Consider the following 24,138-nt stretch of genomic DNA (forward strand, 5'->3'; position numbering starts at 1 on the left):
AAGTACTGTAGCACAGTCTGATTCTATTCATAGTAACACCTCTGCGGTATACAGATATGAAATGATGCTAACCTTTCTTAAAGCATGCGTATCATATATTTAATTATCAGGATTCTTGCTCTAAATCTTCCAGCCTTGGAATCATCTGATAAATACACAAGTGACATATTGGCTCAAGAACAAATCTGGCGCTTGTGTTATCCAATCTGCTTCCTAATAAAAATGTAAGAACGTATTAGGCTTAAGTCCAACAAGCGAACTCAGCATAAAGACACTGCCGCCTTGCTTCACCTATTGACCCAGAACTATGGCAGCATGCTATTAGATACGTGAGAGGAATGAAGGCAAGATACAAATAAAAGACTTGGTCAGACATGTCTAATGCTGCTAAAACCGACTGAATCTAAAAAGGACGTTATTATGAGTGGAGCCTAAATGAGCAGAGATTCAAGTCACTGTTCAAATAAATTGTATTTTTTTTTATACATTTCTGAAAACATTTATAGGTCTAGACAAAAACATATCAGTGTCATGTCACTGAAACGTATGACACACAATATTTACTGTAAAAGCATTGTGTAGATGCCTGATCATAGATACTAGATAAATCCATCAGACTAGCAAGCATGCGTTTTTACAGGATTTAATACAATGGAATATCAATGAAAATAATGATGATTTGCTTGTCCAATTATGCCTTCAAACACTAATTGGTAAAAGTGAAGGCTGGTTGATCCCACTAATAATGAAATTAAAATCTCCTGAATATGTGGGCTACATCAACATGCTTTAGAGTCATTTACTGGATTTAACAAAAATCAGGAAAATGCTGCCATGAATATTCTGTCCTAATAAAAGGAAGCTCATTAAACATTCTTTAATTATGCACATCATTGACATGAAAGGTATTTAACTTATAAAAATGTAGCCAGCCGGCATAATTTGATATCAGTTAGTGCTGGAGTCGCCATACACAACTGAAAACATAACACGCTGTGGCACTACCCAAAGATAGTGACACTGATACTTTAAGACATAAAATATTTGCAGTGAACAAAAGGTCCCTTCATGGCAAAAGTCCAAAATAATAAGTCAGATGAGAGAAGAGCCTTACTATACTCCAATCAGAGCTGCATCTTTCCATTCTATTCTGAGGGAAAAACCAATGCTAAAGTTTGGAGAGGCTGTGCAAACACTCGTGAGATATTCTCATCAGTATGATTTTAATCTGTTGGTTTTGGCTTACTCAGTTGCTAGGAAATTAAAATGTTAGAATGTTTAGCAAAGTAGTTTGACATATCACATCTGTGGGAATCTGGAAGAGAAAGACATTTATTATACATGTATTATAGGAAGGAACAGAGTGAGAGGGTTATAGGATTTACATTAACAGATTATTAAGGATCTGCATTACCTTTTTCTGTCAGAATTTAATATGATGGACTGCTAACCAATTTTTGAAGGTATTTAGGGCACTATTTAGGGCCAACTGTATCTGGTTAATTTAACATTTATGGATCTGGTAGATGCTTTTATACAAATGTAATCCTTTCAAAGTGGGAATGAAGGGATGCACAATAAACTGGAACCATATTGGTTATCATCCTAGTTTGGAGATTTTTTATCTATTATTATTATTTTTTAATTTACTGGGATTGGTTGGTACTGCACATACACTAATAAGCCAAACCAATATGGCCAGTCAAGGTCTGGATAGATTAGATGATAAACAGACAATCAGTTTCCAAAATCAACATGTTTGATGCAGGAGATATTGGCAGGAAAAAAGATCGGAGCAACTTTGATAAGGGCCCAGTTGTTATGGCAAGGAGACTGAGTCAGAGTATCTCTGAAACGGCAAGGCTTGTGGGTTGCTTCCAGTCAGCAGTAGTGAGAATTTACCAACAGTGGTCTGAGGAGAGACAACCCACAAACCGGTGACAGGGTGTTGGGTGTCCAAGGCTGACTAATGCACGAGGGCATCGCAGGCTATCACATCTGGTCTGAGCCAACAGTTCTACTCTGACACAAGTCACAAAATTTTATAATGATGGTTATGGGAGGAATGTGTCCCAACCAGTGTTGGGAGTAACGCAGTACAAAAGTAATGCAATACAGTAAAGTATTACTTTTTGCTGTAACGCAGTAGTGTAAGGCATTAATAATCAATTTTCATTAATATTTTACTCGTACATGTTCAGTAACGCCTGCGTTACAACACACTTTTACCTAAAAATTTAATTAAAAAAAAAAAAAAAAACAGAAAAAAGAAAAAATACCAGCAAGACCACGAGACATTAACAAATTACAAAATGCAAGTAAGTTATTACCTGTTTGTGGTCAGTCAATAGCCACGTGTGGTGTTCAAATTTGTAAATACAGACTAAATGATAGCTTCTGATATATTTGTGTATCAATTTATTTAATTAATCTCCCTCTTGCTGGTGTACTTTGTATTCTGTGACATAGTCCGCGAGGCATGATTTCGGCCTCTGTGCTCGCGCTGGCCAGTGGAAAAGTGGCTAATGGGTTAAGATGGCAGAAGAAGACTGTACATTTGCGAGATGGACATACGGGCATTACTTCGAGTTTGACCTAAGGGTCTCTATTTGTTCTGTGTTTTCTTTCTAAGCAGTTAGGCTGTTTAGCCTATATGTTAATTTCTATGGACTAAAATGACTGAGGCTGAGGGTTGCTCCTCCAATTGCACTTTATACTTCCCGAGAAAGCATAAGCTATGTTCATCATGCGCACTTTGTGGATGACAATTTTGTGATGTGAACCTCTTGAATTCAAAGAGAAATAAAATAATGGCAACAATAAGAAAATAACAAATATGCATCTTGTCATGGCATTAGAGTTTACATACAGTTATGGTGTGTCTAATATGAATAGACCCAAGCTATTCCCAGATATTGCCAGATAATCACTTTACCTCTACCATACTTTTAACAGACTTGGATCATTTGTGATTCTGTCTGTCATCCTTTCTTGCATTGTCTTGAGCCTTCACTTAGCCAATTATATGCTATGTTGTTGGTTGGATAGCCCACAGTCACTATGCTACATCATATCGCCTTCTGCTGGATGTAAAATGCTCTGTAGTACATTTTGTCATTTTAGAATGTTAAGTTTTACTGTAGTTATTTTGGTGAAAGTAACTCAAAGGTAATACAGGAGTAATGTAACGCATTACAATTCTGAGACAGTAATATTGTAAGGTAAAGAATTACTTTTAAATAACAGTAACAAGTAATCTATAATGTATTACAGTTTGGAAGTAACTTGCACAACATTGGTCACAACACTGCATGACACTGCATAGCCGCAGACCCCTGTCCATCATCAAAAGTGCCTATAGTAGGCACATGAGCGCCGGAACTGGACCTCGGAGCAGTGGATGTGGTGTTCACCTGGTCTGATGAGCCCCGTTTTCTTTTACATCCTTTTATCTGGGGAAGTGATGGCACCAGGATGCACTGTGGGACGACAGCAAATTGGTGGAGGGAAAGTGATTTTCTGGGGAATGTTCTGCTTGGAAACCCTGGGTCCGGCTATTTATGTGGATGTATTTTACACCTGCCACCTATCTAAACGTCGTTGTAGACCAGCATACACCCCTTCATGACAGAGGTGCTCCCTGGTGGAAGTGGCCTCTTTCAGTATGATAATGCACCCTGCCACACTGCACACATTGTTCAGGAATGGCTTAAGAAACATGATAAAGAGTTCAAGGTGTTGCTCTGGCATCCAAACCCCCCAGATCCCAATCCAATTGAGCATAAGTGGGATGTGCTGGACCAACAGGTTCGATCTACAGTTGCTCCACCTCACATCCTACAGGACTTGAAGGATCTGCTGCTAACATTTTGGTGCCAGATACCACAGGACACCTTCGGGGGTCTTGTGGAGTTCATGCCTCTGCGGGTTGGTGCTGTTTTGCAGCATGCCTAATATTTGATCTTTCTTTAGATGGGTAGTGAACATACAATACTGATAATAGATAACAGAGATAATTAGACAAACTAGAGATACATATCAATATCAAACTTTTTAAGTGTAAAAGATTTGAGTATGTGGCTTTGTGAGATGTATAAACACAACAGTGTATTAAATTGGCTGATAAAACCGACCTCATTGTGTCTGGACCACTTTGCAAGCATCATCAAAAGCAACAGTTTGACAAGAAAAACGTGACAAATGTGCTTACATAATTTTCATGAAGCTAATTTCTGGCTTTAATCCTTAAGATACTTCTTAGCTCTAGCTACACTTACCTAGCAACCAGACAGTCCATATAAACCGGTTGAAGAAATGTCCAAAGAAACTTGGATGTGACTAAACATCACTCAATATACAGAAATAATGAGCTCTCGCTCACCAGGCATAATCAAGTATTCATCAGTGTTCAGGAAGAGTTCAAATTATGCAGGTGCTTGAGCTGGTGCCTGTTTGGATTCTGCTTGGTCTGTTAATTAGTTGGTCCTGGAGTTTGAGAGCATTAGCGAGAGTTTCTGAGTCACGCTGAGTTGAAAAAGAGAAAGCAGAAGAAACAGAGGTTGATGAGAGGTCAGACTATTGGTCAGTGGATTGGCGTCTGAGCAAAAGGCTGCTAATTAACAGTTCCTTTATTTGGTAGATGAGCATTTGTTTGTGTGCATGTGTTTGTGAAGGGCAAGTTCCTTATGTTTGAGGAAAAGCAACTTTTCTATTTGTGTCAGAAAAATTTCAACAGCTCTAAATTAGGCTGTAACAAAGTAACACAAGAGTCAAATTTAAAAAAAGTAAAATACAAATAAAAAATACATTAAATATATTTGACTATTTATTTGATATATATATATATATATATATATATATATATATATATATATATATATTAAATATATTTGACTATTTATTTGATATATATATATATATATATATATATATATATATATATATATATATATATATATATATATATCAAATAAATAGTCAAATATATTTAATGTATTTTTTAAACCTATTGTAGGAGACCTCAATATATATACAATATATATACAATATATATATATATATATATATATATATATACATACAATATGAACATGAAATTGTCTATGACTTCTTGTTTCACAGGAGTTTAAATATGAATAAACACAAATGCAAAATTCCCTTAATCATCCATCACAATGAGTAAAACCAAAGAATATAGTTCTGATGTGCATCAAAAGATTGTTGAGCATCACAAAATAGAAAGTGACTGTGAGAAAATAGCTAAAGAATTGAAAATCCCCATTTTGACCATCAGGGCAATAATTAAGAAGTTCCAATTAACTAAAGATGTTACGAATCTGCCAGGAAGAGGACGTGTGTCTATATTGTCTTAATGCACAGAAAGTTTGAGTGGCCAAAGACTCTCCAATGATCACAAATGGAGAATTGCAGAGATTACTTGAGTCTCGGGGGTCAGAAAGCCTAAAAAATATATCAAACAACCCCTACATCACCACATGTTGTTTAGCAGGGTTTCAAGAAAAATCCTCTTCGCTCCTCCAAAAATAAACTCCAGCATATTCAGTTGTCAGACATGACTGGAACTTCAAAATTGATGGTCAGATGAAAAAAAAGGGCTTTTTGGCAGCAAACCCACAGATGTATTTGGTGCAAAAAGGGAAAAAAAGTACCCCATGCCTAAATATACTGCTGGATCTTATATGTTGTGGGCCTATTTTTTTTTTGCTGGAGGTCCTGGGCATCTTGTTTGATACTGGGTATTATGTATTCTAGCAAATACCAACAGATAAAAAAGCAAAACCTGACTGCCTCTGCTAGAAATCTTACAGGCCGTGGTTGGATATTCCATCAGGACAATGTTCCAAAACAAACATCAAAACCAATAGGTAACTGAGTACAAAATGAAGCTTCTGCCATGACCGTCCCAGTCCCCTCAACTGAACCCTATAGAAAATGAGTGGGGTGAACTGAAGAGAAGAAGCACCAACATGAACTTGTGAATCTGAAGGATCTGTAGAGATTCTGTAAGGAGGAATAGTCTCTGATCTCTTGTCAGGTGTTGTCCAAACTCATCAGGCGTTATAGAAGAAAACTCAGAGCTGTTACCTAGCAAAAGGAGGTTGCAAAAATTATTTAATAACAGGGAGCCAATAATTATGGCCAGTGTGTTTTAGAGAAAAGCATTTATTTTATAATGTGATTTACCCCCCACTTTCAATTCTTTTACTTCAATGAAAGGTTTGATTTTTGCGAATTGTTTGATTGAAAGATGAAAAGGATAAACAATGCAGATTTATTTTTTACAGCCATTTTTGATCATATTTACCAGGGGTGCCATTAATTCTCACCACAACAACTGTATTTGTCACAACAACTGACTTTCTATTGTGTAATGAGGAAAACAATAAGTGTAATATTACAAGGACAACATTGTTTTAACGTTTGCTAAAAGTACAGTATGTAAAAAACTAACCAACATATAACATAATTATTTTAAATAAATAATATTCTTCAGGGGGGGGGGGGGCCCCCCTGAAAAATATTATTTATTTAAAATAATTATTCATATTTTTTTTAATTCAATGTATTTGTATAGCCCTTTTCACAATGAATGAACATGTTCTCTCTCTTTAAAATGTTCAGTTGACCCCCTAATTATGGCCCAATAATGTGCTAGAGAATATTCTCTCAAATTTACATTCATGCATTTGGCAGATCCAAAGCAAATTGCAATGTACTAATGCCATGTGTTTGTTATTTTTTTATCATTCATTCCCTGAATCGAGCCCATGACCATAGCATTGTTAGCACTAAGGGTTCTCTGATTGATATGCCGCTGATTGTTTTCGGCTGATAATCTGTAAGTACGATCAGAAGAGCAAACCAGCTGACGCAAAACTGGTAAGACAATTTTTCTATGTGCAGCTAAAATAACTTCACTACATTCACCAGTCTGGCAGTTCTACCAGGTGTCTGAAAAGACAATAAATTTGCATTGTCACTGTGGAGACATTGCAACGACAGCAACCCTACAGCAACGACAGCAAGCAACTAGGGCTGTTTTACTAGGCAGATTTGTGTGCCTTTCTTTCCTTCACAGTGGTGCGCTTTCGTTCCTCCCAAATTGAACATCCAAATCAGCTAAATCAGTGATTGTCATAAAATGCAATCTACTGTTGCTTAACTGCAGGATGTGCTTGATAATACAAATAGTGCCACGAAAGAGAAGTGGCTTTCAGTGTGGGTGCAGTATACGTTGGGCTTTGGGTTTGAGCCTAAATGGTCAAATATACACAGTCAGTTATGTCTTAAGTGAAAATAAACAGTTGGGAAATAAATTGCATATATATCATACTGGATTCGTGTATAGGTCTTAAAATGACATAATATACTTGCTGTCTGTGTCCTTAATGTCAATCAAGCAACAAAAGACAAAGGGAGAATCACTCACTGCTCTTTAGTAGACTTAGCAGGACTAATCAATATTTAATTTATACAGTGAAGGCTATGCAGTGTTGTTTTACACTTGATTACTTTCTGTTGACTCTGTTTGTTCTGATTTGTTAACTAGAATTATTTATTTAACAGAAATACTATATTTGTTAAGATCAAAGCTATTCCTAATCACCTTGCCAATAAATAAAGAGTTGTTAATTCATGCAAAGATTTTTAAAGGTTTGTCAGTTCATGATACTTTACCATCTCTTAATTTTAATATTTTATAGGCCTATACATTGTTATTAAGAATAGCTAAATAATTCAATAATAATAGCTACATGTTAAATTGAAGGCTTCAAATTTAAAGCCTTCTATTTATCATGTAATATTATATATTTCGGTGATGGTATCTGTGATCGGTTTTGCCCGATACTGCTTTCAGTGATTGGCCCCCAAAATTGGAACACCCTTAGTTCCTTAATTCGGAGCACCATGTTCTACTATTTGAGAGTTGCTATAACAGTCAGCTCATGAATTTTAGCGCGACTGGAATTCTGTATTGACCATTCAGAACTATCCATTTTATCAGTTTCAAGTCTTTGTTGGTGTTGTTACATCATTTGTGAATTTGTTTTTGCACAGATGCCAGTGATGAATAATCATATATATATATATATATATATATATATATATATATATATATATATTGTTCTTTTGTCAAGGTCCAAATGCAAAGAGAAAATCATGAAATGAGATAAAGTAGCTTTGATTTGTAAAGCATTCAGTCTGTGTTTAGGCCAGTGTAGTGCACCTGTTGACGGGTCCGGCTGAGGGTGAGGTGACTGCGGTAGTTACTGTTGTCTATCAGTGTGTATAATGAGGCAGAATAACAGATAATGTGCCCACTGATGCACTGCCTTTTAAAGATGGGAAAAATTGATTCCCTTTAAATAAACTCTGCTCTTGGTATTCACACACTTGATTGATGTAAACAGAAACACACATGTACACACTCACGCATACCAGTACAAATCTATCTTGCTCTTTTCTATTAAGCACAGCTGACAGCTTCTGAATCCAATGATCAGCATCCAAATACTCTGTAGATTGTTCTTAGTGGGGGGTGAATGATTAAAACAACAAAAATTGTTTGAGAAACGCAAACAATTTATCCTGTCAGTGCTTGCACCCCTCCAGCGTATAGCAAAAGACGGGAAATATGACACAAATATTCAACTAGTAAACCCTAATAAGGTACTTTTGCCAACTAAGACAACATTATGACTTGCTACTTCATGAGCTCCATCCATAAATATTTACCCCTCTATATATTTCTACAACATCGCAGATCATAAATCACACTTGACTTACGATGCCTGCAGAGGTGCCATGATTTTGTAACCTCATTGATGGACAGCTTTTCAAAAATCAGTGTATAATGGATAAATCTCTTGGATGACTGCCACTAAGCGGCGCAATGAATTTCTAAATATCTTTGGGGAACATTATCAAGCACTGTTTGAAAGAATATTAATGCTGTCATCATGTACTGACTCATGTCATTCCAAACCCATTTGCCTTTCTGCTATGTCCAGGGTGTGAGCGAATGTTTCTTTGCTCACACCCTGGACCCAACGTCTTTTCAATGAATCAGCTGATCGAGTTTAAAAAAACAGTCTGAATCAAGGAAGTTCCTATTCCTCTGAATGGAAGTTCAATAATCGATCTGAAACCTGCTATCTTTGTTCAAGGGATCACAGAGGAATCTTTTCATGGGAACTTCACAATATACAGAGCAGTATACTAAAAAAAAAAATAGTGTAGAAGTTGTTTAGATCACTTTTAAAGGGATAGTTCACAAAAAAGTGTCATTGTTTACTCCCCCTCAAGTTGTTCCAAACTTGTATGAATTTCTTTTCCTCTTGAACACACGCACGCACACACATGCACACGCACACACATTCACACGCACGCACGTGCTCATAAAAAATTTAAATGTTACTGAGGATAAAGGAAACTATTCAAAGCATACAGTTCATCAATTCAGTTATTGTGGAGACTCAGTCAGCAAACTTTCTCAGCAAACAGTCAGTTACTTTCTCCTAATACATAAAGTGCACTGTTGGTGGAAATCTGGTTACATTGATCCAAATCTACAGGTGAATAATTGTAGACCAAATATTCTCTATCTCAAAAGTCGGCTATTTTTTTTCTTTTATGTATCAGTCCGTGATCCTTCTCTCTCTTTAACCAAAATCCAGGGGACAATATGGTCTTAAAACCAGATTAAATTAATGGACTCAAAACAAAATACGATTTTGTTTTGAGTGTCAAATGATCCTTCAAAAATCATTCTAATGATTTCTAATTCTAAATATCGGCCAGCAATACTGTTGCCTCCATACAACAGTGACATAGATGTGCAATGTTTACACACACACAAAAACAAGAGCAGCCAGTCAGATCAACAATCCAGAACAGGGAGCTGATAAACAAGCACTTCTTCCCTTAATTATTTTTAAGAAACTAAAATGACCAACTTAAAGAGTTTTCTTGCAAGTCAGACACTTTCTTTAGTCAGCCATGATGAGAATAAAAACAGCGTGCATATGAAGCATGGGGAATAAGAGTTGCTGCTTTCATCTTGAACCCGAAATTGAAAAATGTTGCTGATACACATGCAAATCAAAGCAACTAAGCAACTTACATGCAATCCTCCAGTCACCTGCAAATAGAGCAAGTGTATTACAGATAGAGCAATGCAAGATTTAGCTAATGATTGTGATGAGGAAAATTCTTGCAAAGTGTGCAGTGCTTTGCCTCAACAATGCCTTGGGAAAAAATAATAGCCATCTCCAAGACCTCAGTGCTTTAGATATATACATATAGCATAAGCAGGTGCTACCTAAATGACGCTATTCACTCAGCAGAAAAGATTACACCAGACTGCAACAAACTTGAATACAGCCAATATCAGCTGTGACTCATGACTGGACCTATTACTTCAGTTAAAGATAAATGTGCATAATAAATTGTTTAAAATGGTTTTGACATTGAAAATCTACTGTCCTTTATGCTGAGGGCACGCAAGGTCTCCCGCTCTCTGCCGCGCACTGCACGGTTTGGAGCACATACTGTCTCGCATCTAACTCTAGATTCCAGGAGATTTGAACTAATCTACGGCCATCAGGGAGCCGCTATCAATATGCAGGTTTTTTTATAGTTACTTTTTTTTAAACAATTCAGCCCAACTCAAAGAGGAGGACAAATGAGTGTCCGGCTTGAGGCTGCGCCGGACGCCGGACAGGGGGCTTAAAATCCGGACTGTCCGGGCAAAATCCGGACGTATGGCCACCCAAGTTCACGTGGGGTAGCCTACATGAGGGAGGCTGGCGGCAGCGCTGCCGATAAAGCACCTAAAAGCCGTCACAAAGAACCGGCAAAAGCAATGATTATGAATATTTCAAATATAGCAAGGAGACATTTTAATTGTTTGATGAAGTACGTTGCTGACTCGCGATCTTCGCAGTAGTGAATGCACCAGAGAGAAATACACATTTCATACAGATAAGCTGAGAGCAGTCCGTCTTCTTTCTATATATATATATATATATATATGTATATACACACATATATATATATATATATATATATTATTTTTTATCTACCTTATAGCCTTATAGCTACCTTATGGCCTACGCTGAGTTTCGGTTAATTTATGAGACGCACTCCAATTCACATGCAGGCGGCTCCGAGTCGTGATTATCTATTGTCTGCTATATATACTATTATTTATTAAATCCAGGCAGTTGGTTGATGAAACATTGATTAAAATTAAGATACAATTAGTACAAATCGAAATTCACTTTCGATTTGTCACTAAAGAAATTTTCACTAAAGAAATTTGTGTCTTCTGTTTGAGGTCTCTGTGAAAGTTTTAAAACAGTCTTTTAGGCCCCGTTCACACCGCAAGTCCTAATGCTCAATTCTGATTTTTTGCTCAGATCCGATTTTTTGATTGGCTGTTCACATTACCTTTTAAAATGTGACCTATATCTGATTGCAGTGTGAACTGTTTGAGGTTTCAAACTAACCGGCATGCGCAAAAGAACAATAACAATGACATCAGACGCAGCACGCGGTTGCACTAAAGTTCGGGAGGTTATGGAGGAAGTAAGCATATTCGCATTTATTTCATAATGTTTGTGTAATGGAAACTTTTGCGGGTTTATGGTTGCAAATTCACTACAGAGATCTGTGTGGATGCGTAGACGAATCCAGGAGTAGTGGGAATATGACGTGAATAGTTTCACTGAGACGCTGTTCTCCTGTGTCCCCGTTCTTCCATTTCGTGTGCAATTTTTTCAAAAACGGAGCGGTTACGGTAGGTCCTTCTAGCTTGAATTGAAGTATCTCCCCATATACTAATTAGATCTAACACCTCACTCTCATTGAATCGCTAAATCCCTGTTCTCCATATCTAGTCAAGTTTTTAATGTTAGGCTACTGTCTGTGTCTGTTGTGTCTAGGGCTTCGCCGGCGCATAATTGTGACAAATGTCGACGTAGATTGACGTAAAAGTCGCATCAAATCCGCCTTGATTGTTCACACTGCGGCCGCATTGAAAAAAATCAGATCTGGGTCTGATTCAGGACCACATATGTATGTGGTCTAAATCTGATTTGAAAAAATCAGATCTGGGCTAGATTTGAGTGTTCACACTACCTCTGAAGAAGTCTGACCTGGTCACTTGACCCCAAAAAAATCAGATTTGGGCCACTTTTACCTGCAGTGTTCCTAAGTGCCGCTTCAGAGCGGTCGCGTCCGTAACGGAGAACTGTCACGTACATTGTTCCCTTTCAAGGGAACTCGAGCTGCGTTGAGACGCGGTGGGAACGCTCTGCGTGATTGCGTCGTGAAGCACGTGTATAATCAGTCCAATGGAAGAGAGAGACGTCATAGGCGGTGACGTCATAGACCAGGAAGCTATAAAGCACACCAGAAAACAGACCGCGACAGCTTCTGTTGCCTTCAGCAAGCGATCTGTGTATTCTGTCCTTGTCATATTTATTGTTGTCTGTCAAGTTGCAATATATATATATTATGGCGAAAGAGAGCAAGCAGCTTTTGTGTTGTTCCCTGCCCACGTTATATCACGGGTGGGGACACACACATCAGCTTTTTGTTACTATTTGGGAGTGGAGCATGCCACAGTCAGTTCTCGAGGGGGCTGACTGTGAGCATTGCGAGAAGCTGTCCGTGAGGACGCTCCGCTCCCGCCGGGCGTTCTTCGAGGAGGACGGTTCGGTTCGCGCTCCCCGCGCGGGTCCCGCTGTTGCCGATGCACGGCGGCGACTCGCATTTTGGGGTTCGCAAACGGATCTGACAGCGGGGGTTGGGACGGGCTCTGCCCTATCTCAGCTTTCACCTGCCAGATCCAGTGCTGGCGATTTACAGTTCCGAGGAATTGGTATCGTTAGTGTTTTGTTTAGAAAAAGAGAACAAAACAAATAAAGATATTAAGAAAAGGCAGATGTTTGAGTTTTCAATAAATGAATAAATAAGTCAGCTCATAACTCTGTTGAATAAAGAGGAGCTTTAAAAGGAGGTTTATCTAGTGTTGTTGCTAGTTAAATATTTTCTGGCCAGCTGAACTTTATGAGAGTGAAAATAAGGAGTTTATTAGATGAAATAAATCTAAAAACAGAAAAACTCTGTATCTCAGCCTCCTCGTCGGGGACTGCCGTTTTTCCCTATCTCCACACCACACTGAGGTGTCAAGATCGTGGAATAACTCGGTTTCTATTTTATGTGTTTAAGCCCTACGTCTAACTATAGTAATGCTATGGGTATTAAGTATCATGGTATGACAGTGCCTCGGGTTAAAGAGACGCTTGCTAGCTTTCTCTCTCCCGAGTCGGCGTCATAATTTTTAACCCCGACATTACCCACCAGCCATCTAAATAAAAAAATTTTTAGGCAACGCTGGTGGGTAAATTATAAAGACATGGATGAATGTGAGGTTGTCAGCACTGACGCTATTCGAGAATTGCGTCGTGCAAAAACAGATAAACTATACTGGGGAGGGACGGTTTCGAGAAATCGTTTCTCCTCTGCGTCCTCTGGGTGGCGACTCTCTGAGGAGGGTCGCACACGGCCAGTTCGGTTGTTTTCCTGCTGGTGGCCACGGACTGTTATATATATATATATATATATATATATATATATATACGTTTTTCTGATTTAAAAGTAAAGAAAAATAAGATAAAATTATGTCTGTTCTTCTGGATGCTCCGCTTTCAAGAAACTAAGAATAAACCGTTCAGCGGCGTTCCAGAGGTTTCTTCCTCACCAATCTATGTTCCTGAGACTGCTGGGCGGAGCAGTCTCAGTCTACTAAGCTCCTCGCAGCACAGCAAGCATCGCCATTTGGGCTCCTCCACAATCAAAGGGGACTTGGGTGGCGGTAGCAGTCTAGCCAGTTAGAGATATGCAAGATCTGAGGACTATTTTATCTCTAAAAAAGCTTGGACAATAGGAAGCCCTGATGCCGAGGCTATCAGGCTTCTAAAGGGTGGTCCCCTCCGGGGTAGGGATGGTTTTTGAGAAAATCGTTTCTCCTCGGTGCCCTCTGGGGTGCGACTCTCTGAGGAGGGTCGCAGCGCTGCCAGTTCGGTTTTCCTGCCGGTTCGCCGTTCAGGACACCAAGGTGTCAGTGTCCCCAAACGATCCTCCGAGGGGGGTCGTAGAGCAGTCAGTTCGGTTTCCCTGCCGGTTCGCCGTTTCAGGGTGCCGAGGTGCCTGCTTTTTCCAATGATCCTCCGAGGAGGGTCATTGGAACGAAGTTATTTAAAGGGAGGCAAGATCTGAGGACTGTCATCTCTAATAAAGCTTCTGAGGGCTCCTCCGGGGCAGGGACGGTTTTGAGAAATCGTTTCTCCTCGGCGCCCTCTGGGGTGCGACTCTCTGAGGAGGGTCTCTGAGGAGGGTCGCAGCGCTGCCAGTTCGGTTGTTCCCTGCCGGTTCGCCGTTCAGGGCACCGAGGTGTCAGCGTCCCCATACGATCCTCCGAGGAGGGTCGTAGAACGGTCAGTTCGGTTCTTCCCTGCCGGTTCGCCGCTTCAGGGCACCGTACTGACTGTTCAACCAAATCCAGAGGCTAGTCTTGAGAGACTGGTTCCCCTAGTAGAATTTCTGGCAGCGTGGAAACTACTGCCACATATTTCTCGGTGGGTCCTGCACACTATAGGAAAGGGTTCAGAATTCGGTTCTTGTCCGCCCAGATTTCTAGGGGTCCTCCCCACTGTGGTTGACCCCGAGCAGGCTTTGGTTATGGAGCAGGAAGTACTGACACTTCTGCAAAAGGAGCTGTAGAAGGGGTTCCTCCTCCCGGCAGACAGTCAGGGTTTTACTGCCATTACTTCATTGTTCCGAAAGAGGATGAGGGGTTGCGTCCTACTCTAGACCTGCGTCAATTAAACAGCATATTAGGCTTACGCTAAATATGATTGTGTCACAGATTCAGTCCGAGGACTGGTTTGTCACAATAGACTTAAAGGACGCTTACTGATCTATCCATCCTCATCACGGGAGGTTCCTGAGGTTTGCTTTCAGGGGCGAAGCATACCAGTATCGGGTTCTTCCATTCGGCCTAGGTTATCACCCCACACCTTTTACAATATGCGTGGATGCAGCTCTGGCTCCTCTGAGATTCCAGGGCATTCGCGTATTAAATTATATCGACGATTGGTTGATTTTTAGCTCAGTCCGAGCTTTTGGCAGTTCAACATCGAGATGTCGTTCTGTCCCACATAAGGAGGTTGGGGTTGCGGCTCAACACCAAAAAGAGTGTACTCCTCCCAGCTTGAGGACCACTTTCTAGGTGTATTATGGGATTCGACAACAATGCAAGCACGTCTGTCTCCTGCACGTATTTCTGCGATTCTCACAGCCGTAAAGAATGTAAAACTAGGTCAGTCACTCACTGCAAACAGTCTCTGAGACTGTTGGGGCTCATGGTAGTTGCGTCTAACGTAGTTACTTTTGGCCTTCTGTACATGAGACCCCTGCAGTGGTGGCTCGGGACCAAGGGGTTTTCTCCGAGGGGAAATCCGTTTTTCGTATGATCAAGGTCACGCGGCTATGCCTTCGTGCCTCGGTCATGTGGAAGAAACCTTGGTTCCTCGCCCAGGGCCCAGTGCTGGGTGCTTCTTGTCGACGCGTCACGCTATCGACGGATGCTTCCCTCACAGGATGGGGGGCGGTCATGAGTGGCCACTCGGTGAACGGTCTTTGGCTGGGGCTCATGGCAGTTGCGTCCAACGTAGTTACTTTTGGCCTTCTGTACATGAGACCCCTGCAGTGGTGGCTTGGGACCAAGGGGTTTCCTCCAAGGGGAAATCCGTTTTCGCATGATCAAGGTCACGCGGCTATGCCTTCGTGCCTCGGTCATGTGGAAGAACCTTGGTTCCTCGCCCAGGCCCAGTGTTGGGGGCTTCTTGTCGACGCATAATGCTATCGACGGATGTTTCCCTCACAAGTCGGGGGCAATCATGAGTGGTTGGTCGGCGAAGGGTCCGGACAACACACTGATGGTCTCGTATATCAGAGTAGATATCCTGTTGAGGCAGGGGCTGTGGCCCGGGGAATGGAGACTTCACCCCGAGGTGGTGGAGCTTCTTAGGGAGAACTTCGGTCAAACTACAAGTCGACCTTTCGCATCGCTTGTACAATGCATTGCCCTTGTGTTTCTCCCTCACGCATCCAGCTCCGCTTGGACTGGATGTAATGTAATAGGTGTGGTTGCCACTACACCTATACGCTTTTCCCGATATCTTTGCTCCTGGGAGCTCTGGAGTTGTGGATACTGTGGGCTCGGCCTCTGAGGGGGCCCAGCTCATAGATTCAGGTTTCTCGACCGAGGTCGTGGAGACCATACTCCAGTCTAGAGCTCCCTCCACGAGAAGACTAATATGCTGTTCTCTTTCTGGTGCAGAGAACGCCTTCTGAATCTCGTTTCTGCCCTTTTGGTACAGTACTTGATTTCTGTAATGAATGTTTCTTTGCTGGGCTATCTCTGAGGAGAGATCCTTAATTTCGTCTTCTCCGTGGTACATGAGGCTGAGGCCTGCACGTACTTGGATTTGCACCTGGTTGGTGGTAGTATTTCTTCACCCCAGATCGGGTTGTATTTCTAGGTCCCTACTAAATGTGCGGGTCATTTGTGCTCCAGGCCTTCTGTCCTCCACCTTTAATACCCCAGATCAGGAAAATCTTAAATCTGTTATGCCCTGTCCGGGCTTTGGATGCTTAGGTCCACAGAGCTGCTCAGTGGCGTTTATCAGAACAATTATTTGTCTGCTTCGGGTAACCTAAGATAGGTTGCCCTGCATCTAAACAGATAATGAGCAAGTGGGTAGTTGAGGCTATCTCACTTGCTTATGAAGCGGCCGGACAGCGTTCACCTGTGGCTGTTCAGGCCCATTCTACTAGGAGTATGGCTGCCTCTAGGCTTTAATTTCGGGTGTTTCCCTTCAGGATATTTGTAAAGCGGCAGGCTGGTCCTCACCTCATACATTTGTCAGATTTTATGACCTACACCTCTCCACTCCCGGGGCTAGGTTGCTTGCTTCTAGTGTGCGCAAGGACTTCACACAGAACGGGCATTTGTCTTATGGCGTAGTGGGTATGGGGTTCCCACCGCGTCTCAACGCAGCTCGAGTTCCCTTGAAAGGGAACGTCTCAGGTTACGTATGTAACCCTGGTTCCCTGAGAGGGAACGAGACGCTGCGTTCTCCCGCCATACTTCCTGTAGCCCTGATCGACTTGCTTCAGGCTTTTTCAGAAGCTGTCGCGGTCTGTTTTCTGGTGTGCTTTATAGCTTCCTGGTCTATGACGTCACCGCCTATGACGTCTCGCTCTTCCATTGGACTGATTATACACGTGCTTCACGACGCAATCACGCAGAGCGTTCCCACCGCGTCTCAACGCAGCGTCTCGTTCCCTCTCAGGGAACCAGGGTTACATACGTAACCTGAGACGTTTTTTCCTCATAAATGCGAACACGAAAAATAAAATAAAATGAATATTTTATGTTCTGTGGATAGCCAAGCCTTCTTCATCCGGTGGGTAGTATGACTTTTGATTTGCGCAGTGTAATTCACAGAATTACAAAAAAATATGTTGCCTCAATAAAAAGTTTAAAAAAAAATTTGTCACGCATGAATGCGTGTATTTCCCTCATATTAAATATAAAACGCATGTGTAGACTGATATTTTTCTAATGTCTGGACTCTTTTAAGGGGGTATCCTATGGATAATCAGACGTTTCAATATATTGGTATTAAATGAATTTCAAGTTTTGACTGCAAATGTCACGTCCAAAACGCTGGAATTCCCCAATTTTAAATAATTTACTCTCAACTAGTTTTGTGGTGTTGGTCTACGTATTTTAGAATGTTAACTTCAAGATTCAAATAATACTAATAGTAATTTAAAGATATGGTAGCATTGGATCTGGACGGGAAGGATAACTCATGGAGTTGGAAGGGGTGTGTTGCGATTCTGCAGGATCTGAGTGAGGCAATTTCGGTTTCATATCGCATATCATTACAGCCTTAGAATGTTAAGTTCTACTACTGTACAGCTATTTTAGTGAGAGTAACTCAAAAGTAAGACAGTAATACTGTAAGGTAATGAATTACTGAGACAGCAATATTATAAGGTAATGAATTACTTTTAAATTACAGTAACAAGTAATGTATAATGTATTACAGTTTGGAAGTAACTTGCACAACACTGTTTGTATGGCCACATGTAACTTTCTCCATTAAAAACAATAAAAGTAGCCGTGAATTCAGATGACAATAAGTCTGATGTCAATATACAATATACACTACAGTTCAAAAGTTCAGTATGGTTTTAAAGATATTTTAGTCTCTTGTGCTCACCTGCATAAGATATGCTCAGATATGCTTATGCTCAGGCTGCATTTATTTGATCAAAATAGTTTAAGGATGGGAAAAATGGTTGGCGCACCCGGTGCATGGTCTAAATGGGTTGTTCCCTATTCTCTTAATGAGTAATGGGTGTGTTTTGGACGTAACGTGCAATAAACCAATCAGAGTGTCATCTCCCATTCCCTTTAAAAGCCAGTTGCGCTCGCGCCATGGCAGGTTTGCTATTTAGATGGTGAATTTTGAAAGCGGAAAACAGATCTGCTCGTGCAAGAGGTTAAAGCACACTAGCAGACCATCTACGGGACAAAGTGTACGCGAATTGTGGAGCTGCCTATAGGTGCATATTACTAACACGCTCTTTAAATGGCAAAAAAATATTATCTATTTCAGTTGCCTCAAAATAGCAACACGCCAACAATGCGCCCGAACACACCTCATTTTCGGACCAGCACGGCCATGCAGGGCATGAAAATGATAACTGTCAGGCTGAAACTAGCAAAAAAACACGCATTGCGTCGGGTGTATGATAGGGCCCTTATTCTCTGTAGTTGCATAGCACTTACCAGTATTCCACACCAAATGCAGATATTCAGCAAAAAATCATATTAACTTAGAACAACCAGGCACATATCAACATGTCATATAGGTAACACTTTAGTTTAGGGTCCAATTCTCACTATTATCTAGTTGCTTATTAGTATGCATATTACTAGGATATTGGCAGTTTATTAGTACTTATAAAGCACATACTAATGACCATATTCTACATCCCTTAATCCTACTCAATACCCAAACTTAACTAACTACTTAACTATTAACTACCTTACTAACTATTAATAAGCAATAATTAGGAGTTTACTGAGGCAAAAGTTGTAGTTAATAGTAAGAATTGGGCCCTAAAGTGTGACCATCATTTGATATTAAATACAGTCAACCCAAAATATCATGAAGCTGGTGAGATTGGGGTTAACATTTTATCATGTTAAAGTAGCTAACATGCAATCACAGTAGAGCTATTTAGTGCAATGGCAAGAACTCTATATGACTCACAGATTCCAAGCCTTACGGTTGCAGGCTTCCCCTAATTATGTACAGTAGTTGGTGCAGTCTTTGCATTACACTCTCCTAGTTTGCAGTGGTATTTGGATTATATTCTTTCATTTTTTAAAAAGCTAATGCTTTTTTTCTGCAGCTGAAGTTCTGCCAAAATTAGTTTGAAACACCTTTTAAATCGGAACAAGCTATACACAATGACACCACACACTGAGCAAAAATGATTATGCATGAGAAAATAAATAAAATCATTTTAGCAAAATTGCTTTTTGTATGTTCATGCACAGAGTGTGTGTGTGTGTGTGTGGGGGGGGGGGGGGGGGGGGGGGGGGATTACCTACACTGTGTTTTTACATACACTGTGGATCAAAAGTAAATGAAAAGTCCCAACTATGATAGAAAAACAAATCTGTGTGTAGATTTAGAGTTACTGAAGATTACTCCTTTTCCATCTGGAATAAGATTGTTTACTCTGGGACAGGCTGATTGCTTATTTTGGAGTTAGGCGGTGGATGTTCCACAGGCCCGACTTAATACAGTATCTGTGGGATGCTTTCCACACAGCCTAAAGTGATAATTATAACCAAATTTGGATGCATTTTTTTTTAACTGATGAGAAAATATAAAACATATCTGAAAAATCCATCCAGCCATAATTGGCTATACAGTAATTCATCATACAATCTTACATGGTAATGCAGTGATTAAGAGTGTCTGCTAAAGTAATGTAAATAAATGTAAATAAGACAAAATGGATTCTAGAAAATATACTTCATTTGAAACTAATTACAAAAAATATATAATTGTAAAGCAGGTTAAGCAGCAACATAAACATGCAAATAAAAATAATGAAATCAAAATATTACTTTTTTATAATTCGCAACATGAATATTATTTATGGTAATTAAGGAAGACCTTGATTAATCTCCGTCTAATTTTCAGAAGAGATATACAACAGTCCCCAACTTCACAAAAACATAATGAAAAAATATGTCCTGCTTTCATTTCTCAATTGAGACATTCATACTCATCAGCTCATGAAAAACATTTAATGGATCAGTAATACTGAGAATTAGTGCATTTGTTTCTTTCAAATTTATTTAATGATCCTCTATAGACTATTTAACACTGATTTCATTTAAAGCAGTAAATCAATAATTAATCAGATGATAATGTTAGCTTGAGAAAATTAAAGCATGATTTTGTTGGTCATAAAACCCCTTAAACATGCATATTGCATAACTACACATAAATATTTTATTCATGAATCGTTTTTCCAATGATTACAGTGGAGTAACCACACACACACAGCACCAGGTACAATAAAAATGGGTCTCGTCCTATCAGCACATTTAAGTAGAGTGGTTGTTGATCACACGCACACAACACACACACACACACACACACACACACACACACACACACACACACACACACACACACACACACACACACACACACACACACACACACACACACACACACACACACACACACGCACGCACGCATGCACACACACACGCACGCATGCACGCGCAAACACATACACAAAAAACAAATGCAAATTTCACACATGCATCCACATAACACACAACCCTCAAAAGGCAAGTGAATTGTCCTTTCACTTTTACAAGTGAATTCAGCAAAGAAAACCCAGCTGCCATCCATAAACTATCGGATTTTCTTCAAAATACACCAGCTATCGTCTCTCCTAGTGCCTCTTATCTTGCGTGCACATGCAGGGCTGACAAATTGGGTTGACCTCTTGTCTGGTTGGGTCTCATATGGTTTATAAATGTTCTCACCCACTGTGATTACAATCGGACGAGCTTGCAGTCATTAAGCTAATGGAGGCGCATTCTAATTGATGACATCCTCATTTGCATTGTGTGTTAATTACCCAAATCACTTAGCCACATCTGCAAATTCTAATTAGTACCCGCGGATTCAATGTGGCTGGATGTTATCACCTGAAAATGAAGATGTCTTTCTCTCTGCCATGGTAAACAAAAAACATAGTTAAATTAAGTAAAGTAACCATGAAGTGAAAATTCATCTAAGGCACACCAGCCGGAATTAATCAAAACCATTTCAAAAGCCAAATGATTATGCGAAAGAAAATATGTGACCAAATATTGAGATCCAAGTGGAGCAAAGACTGATAAATGGGCAAAGTATGATTAGTTGCGATTCAAATAAAAGAATAGAAAACAAAGCAAAAAGGCTTTAAATAATCTTTGAAGCTGCAAAGCAAATTGCTATGTAACTGCTGATAGAATGCCATGACGTCAATAGTAAAGCTTCCTGTGGCATTTATTAAAAAAAAACTCACTACTGTAACACAGCCACGAAAGGTCTCATGTGAATAGTTATTTGCTAACACAGCAGTTTCAATGCAGTTCCACATCTTGCAAATTAAGTTCTCTTACCTGAGAGTGAACATTTCTACAGGTGAGTACGGTGAAGCTGCAACATATGCTGACACGGTATCCCTTTGCCGAACAGGCGTGGATGGTACTAACACTGCAAAATTCCCATCCAAACGTTGCTCTGATAATTCCGGAACAGATGGAGTCTGGAATAATCGTACACTACCGATGCGCCTCATGGGTGTAGAGTTCGGAGACCAAAACAATCCCTCTTGATCCGAGTGAGTGGCGCTCTTGTCCCCTAACTCCTCGGAAAGACAACCCCCTTCTTCTGCGGCCCGAAGGCTGTAGTACAGCTCTACAGGTGTTCCTTCAGGCATATCCGGATTCTTCTGCCGTCCTGGGACAACGCTGGGAGGTGCAAACCACCCAGGAAGAGGCTCGAGCTCAGCGACGCAAACGCCCATGTCCCCTCGTAACCTGCAGCTCCCACGGACCTCCTGGGTTTCATGGAAGGCAAACATCCGTATGCAGGGAAGTTTGTCCACTGCACTGTAGTCGTCCCAATCCCTCCCGGCGATGTAGAACAAGACCTGAACCTTGGGTTTGTTCGGGTAAATCCTTTCATTGAGAACAAAGGTCTGCACTTTCCAGTTGAAGGTGAAGAGGTTTGAGGAACCCACAAAGGAGCCAGGCATCTGGAGGAGATCCAAAGGAACAGGCTCTTCCACCGCAAGGGTTCCATACGTGGCATTGATGATGGGAGGTTTCCTGGCCTGGTAAATAAAGAACAGTTCCGTTCTGGAGAGAAAGCTAGAGTTGCGCATGAAGTCCTGGGTGGCCTCCTTAAGAAAGAAGGAGGATTCTGTGTTGAGGAGCTGGTAGTTGACGGGCAGGTAAGTAGGGGAGGCGTAGCGCTGAAGATTCTCCAGGATTCTACAGTCTGTAACTGACAGGAAAGAGAAAGAGGTGTCAGAGTTACATGTGGGTAACCATAGTAACTGGACCAGCTAATGGAGCACAAAAGTTATTGAAGCAATTTATGAAAACAATGTTGTCAGATTTTATTGGTGATTTGAAATATATAATTGAAATGTAATCTTGACAAACACATTACAGATGTTTCAGTTTTTCTGAATTCAAGCAGATATGGGCTGCACTTGTATGCCTATTGTCAGCATAGAAAATAGCAGCCGAGTTAACTGACTTGCCTTAAAGAGATTTAAACTCTGGAAACAATGGTTGGTTATTCAAAAAAATTGCTCTAGATTTAGAAGCATTATGTTCTATTTTCATTTTCAAACCAATCTAAACCATTGAAATAGAAATCAAATTCACAGTTTTATATATGTGAGACTGGGAGACTAATGATCTATTGATGCAAAATGACACTGAAAGTAACATTTGAATATGAAAACTTTAATGGCCACCTCAGACATCGGACTATTGTATCATGGAACTGAACTAAGTTTTTCACTTCTTTTCTCAAATCTACTGCATCAAAAAGAAGTGCCAAAGTTATTTCCAGAGCAGGCACTGTTTGTATCCTATGTAATAGGATGTTGTTGACCTCGCTGTTTCTGGTTGACAGTACTGGCTGTGGCATATCATAACCTCAACAGCAAAGCCTCCAGCAGAAACATTGATTTCACCTCACAGACAAAAAGTAATATATGACTGATGAGACACTCTGATATGAAGAAGTGGACACAAACCAAAATAGACCCAGATAGGCACTCACATTTTTTTATCTGTGAAGGTGAACATATGACCCATTATATATAGCAACCGTGTCACTGTTCTGGGAATTATTTTTCATTTATCTTCATGAACTAAACCTGAATCAAATCAATGGCTGGAAAGATGCGTTGATTGTAAACGATTATATCGATTACATAAATTAGTCGATTTGCTTGGAATGCATCGATTCGTCGCACTTTATGTTCCCACAGCATCCCGGGGATGCTGAAAATCAGCCGTTATTAAAAAAAGCCAGATCTAAAGTGAGGACATTTTTTAAACAGATGCCAAATAAAAATGTGCTCTGCATGCTCTGTAAATCTGAAATGGTATAGGTATAGCACAATTTCTATCTAGGGTTATCTGAAAAGAAAACATCACGGGGCTTTTCCTACCTCAATATGGAGGAAAAAGTGTAGCTCTTTCCTAATTAGCCTAGAATAAGCGGCCTAGACTAATTGTTAGTTCCAGCCCTAATCTAATATTAAGCGTATCGTCAGTTTTGGCAGGTCACGTTAGTCAAGCTCGCATCAGCTGACTCTCAGCTGATCCACGTCTACCTACTGTATAGGAATACGACG

The 24,138-nt window shown here is 40.3% G+C and overlaps 1 protein-coding gene across 1 annotated transcript in view; it reads right to left on the minus strand.

The window, feature by feature from the left end:
- The window catches only part of LOC143732106 (transmembrane protein 132C), a 383,833-nt gene that overhangs the window by 249,463 nt on the left and 110,232 nt on the right, over positions 1-24,138 (minus strand). Inside the window, exon 2 of the mRNA XM_077222799.1 lies at positions 21,878-22,766. Within this exon, the coding sequence (XP_077078914.1) occupies positions 21,878-22,766 (889 nt within the window). The remainder of the gene's footprint in view (positions 1-21,877; positions 22,767-24,138) is intronic.

Source organism: Siphateles boraxobius, unplaced genomic scaffold (genome assembly GCF_051911475.1).
Source record: "Siphateles boraxobius isolate OS27281-9 unplaced genomic scaffold, OSU_SipBor_1 9, whole genome shotgun sequence".
Lineage (NCBI taxonomy): Eukaryota > Metazoa > Chordata > Actinopteri > Cypriniformes > Leuciscidae > Siphateles > Siphateles boraxobius.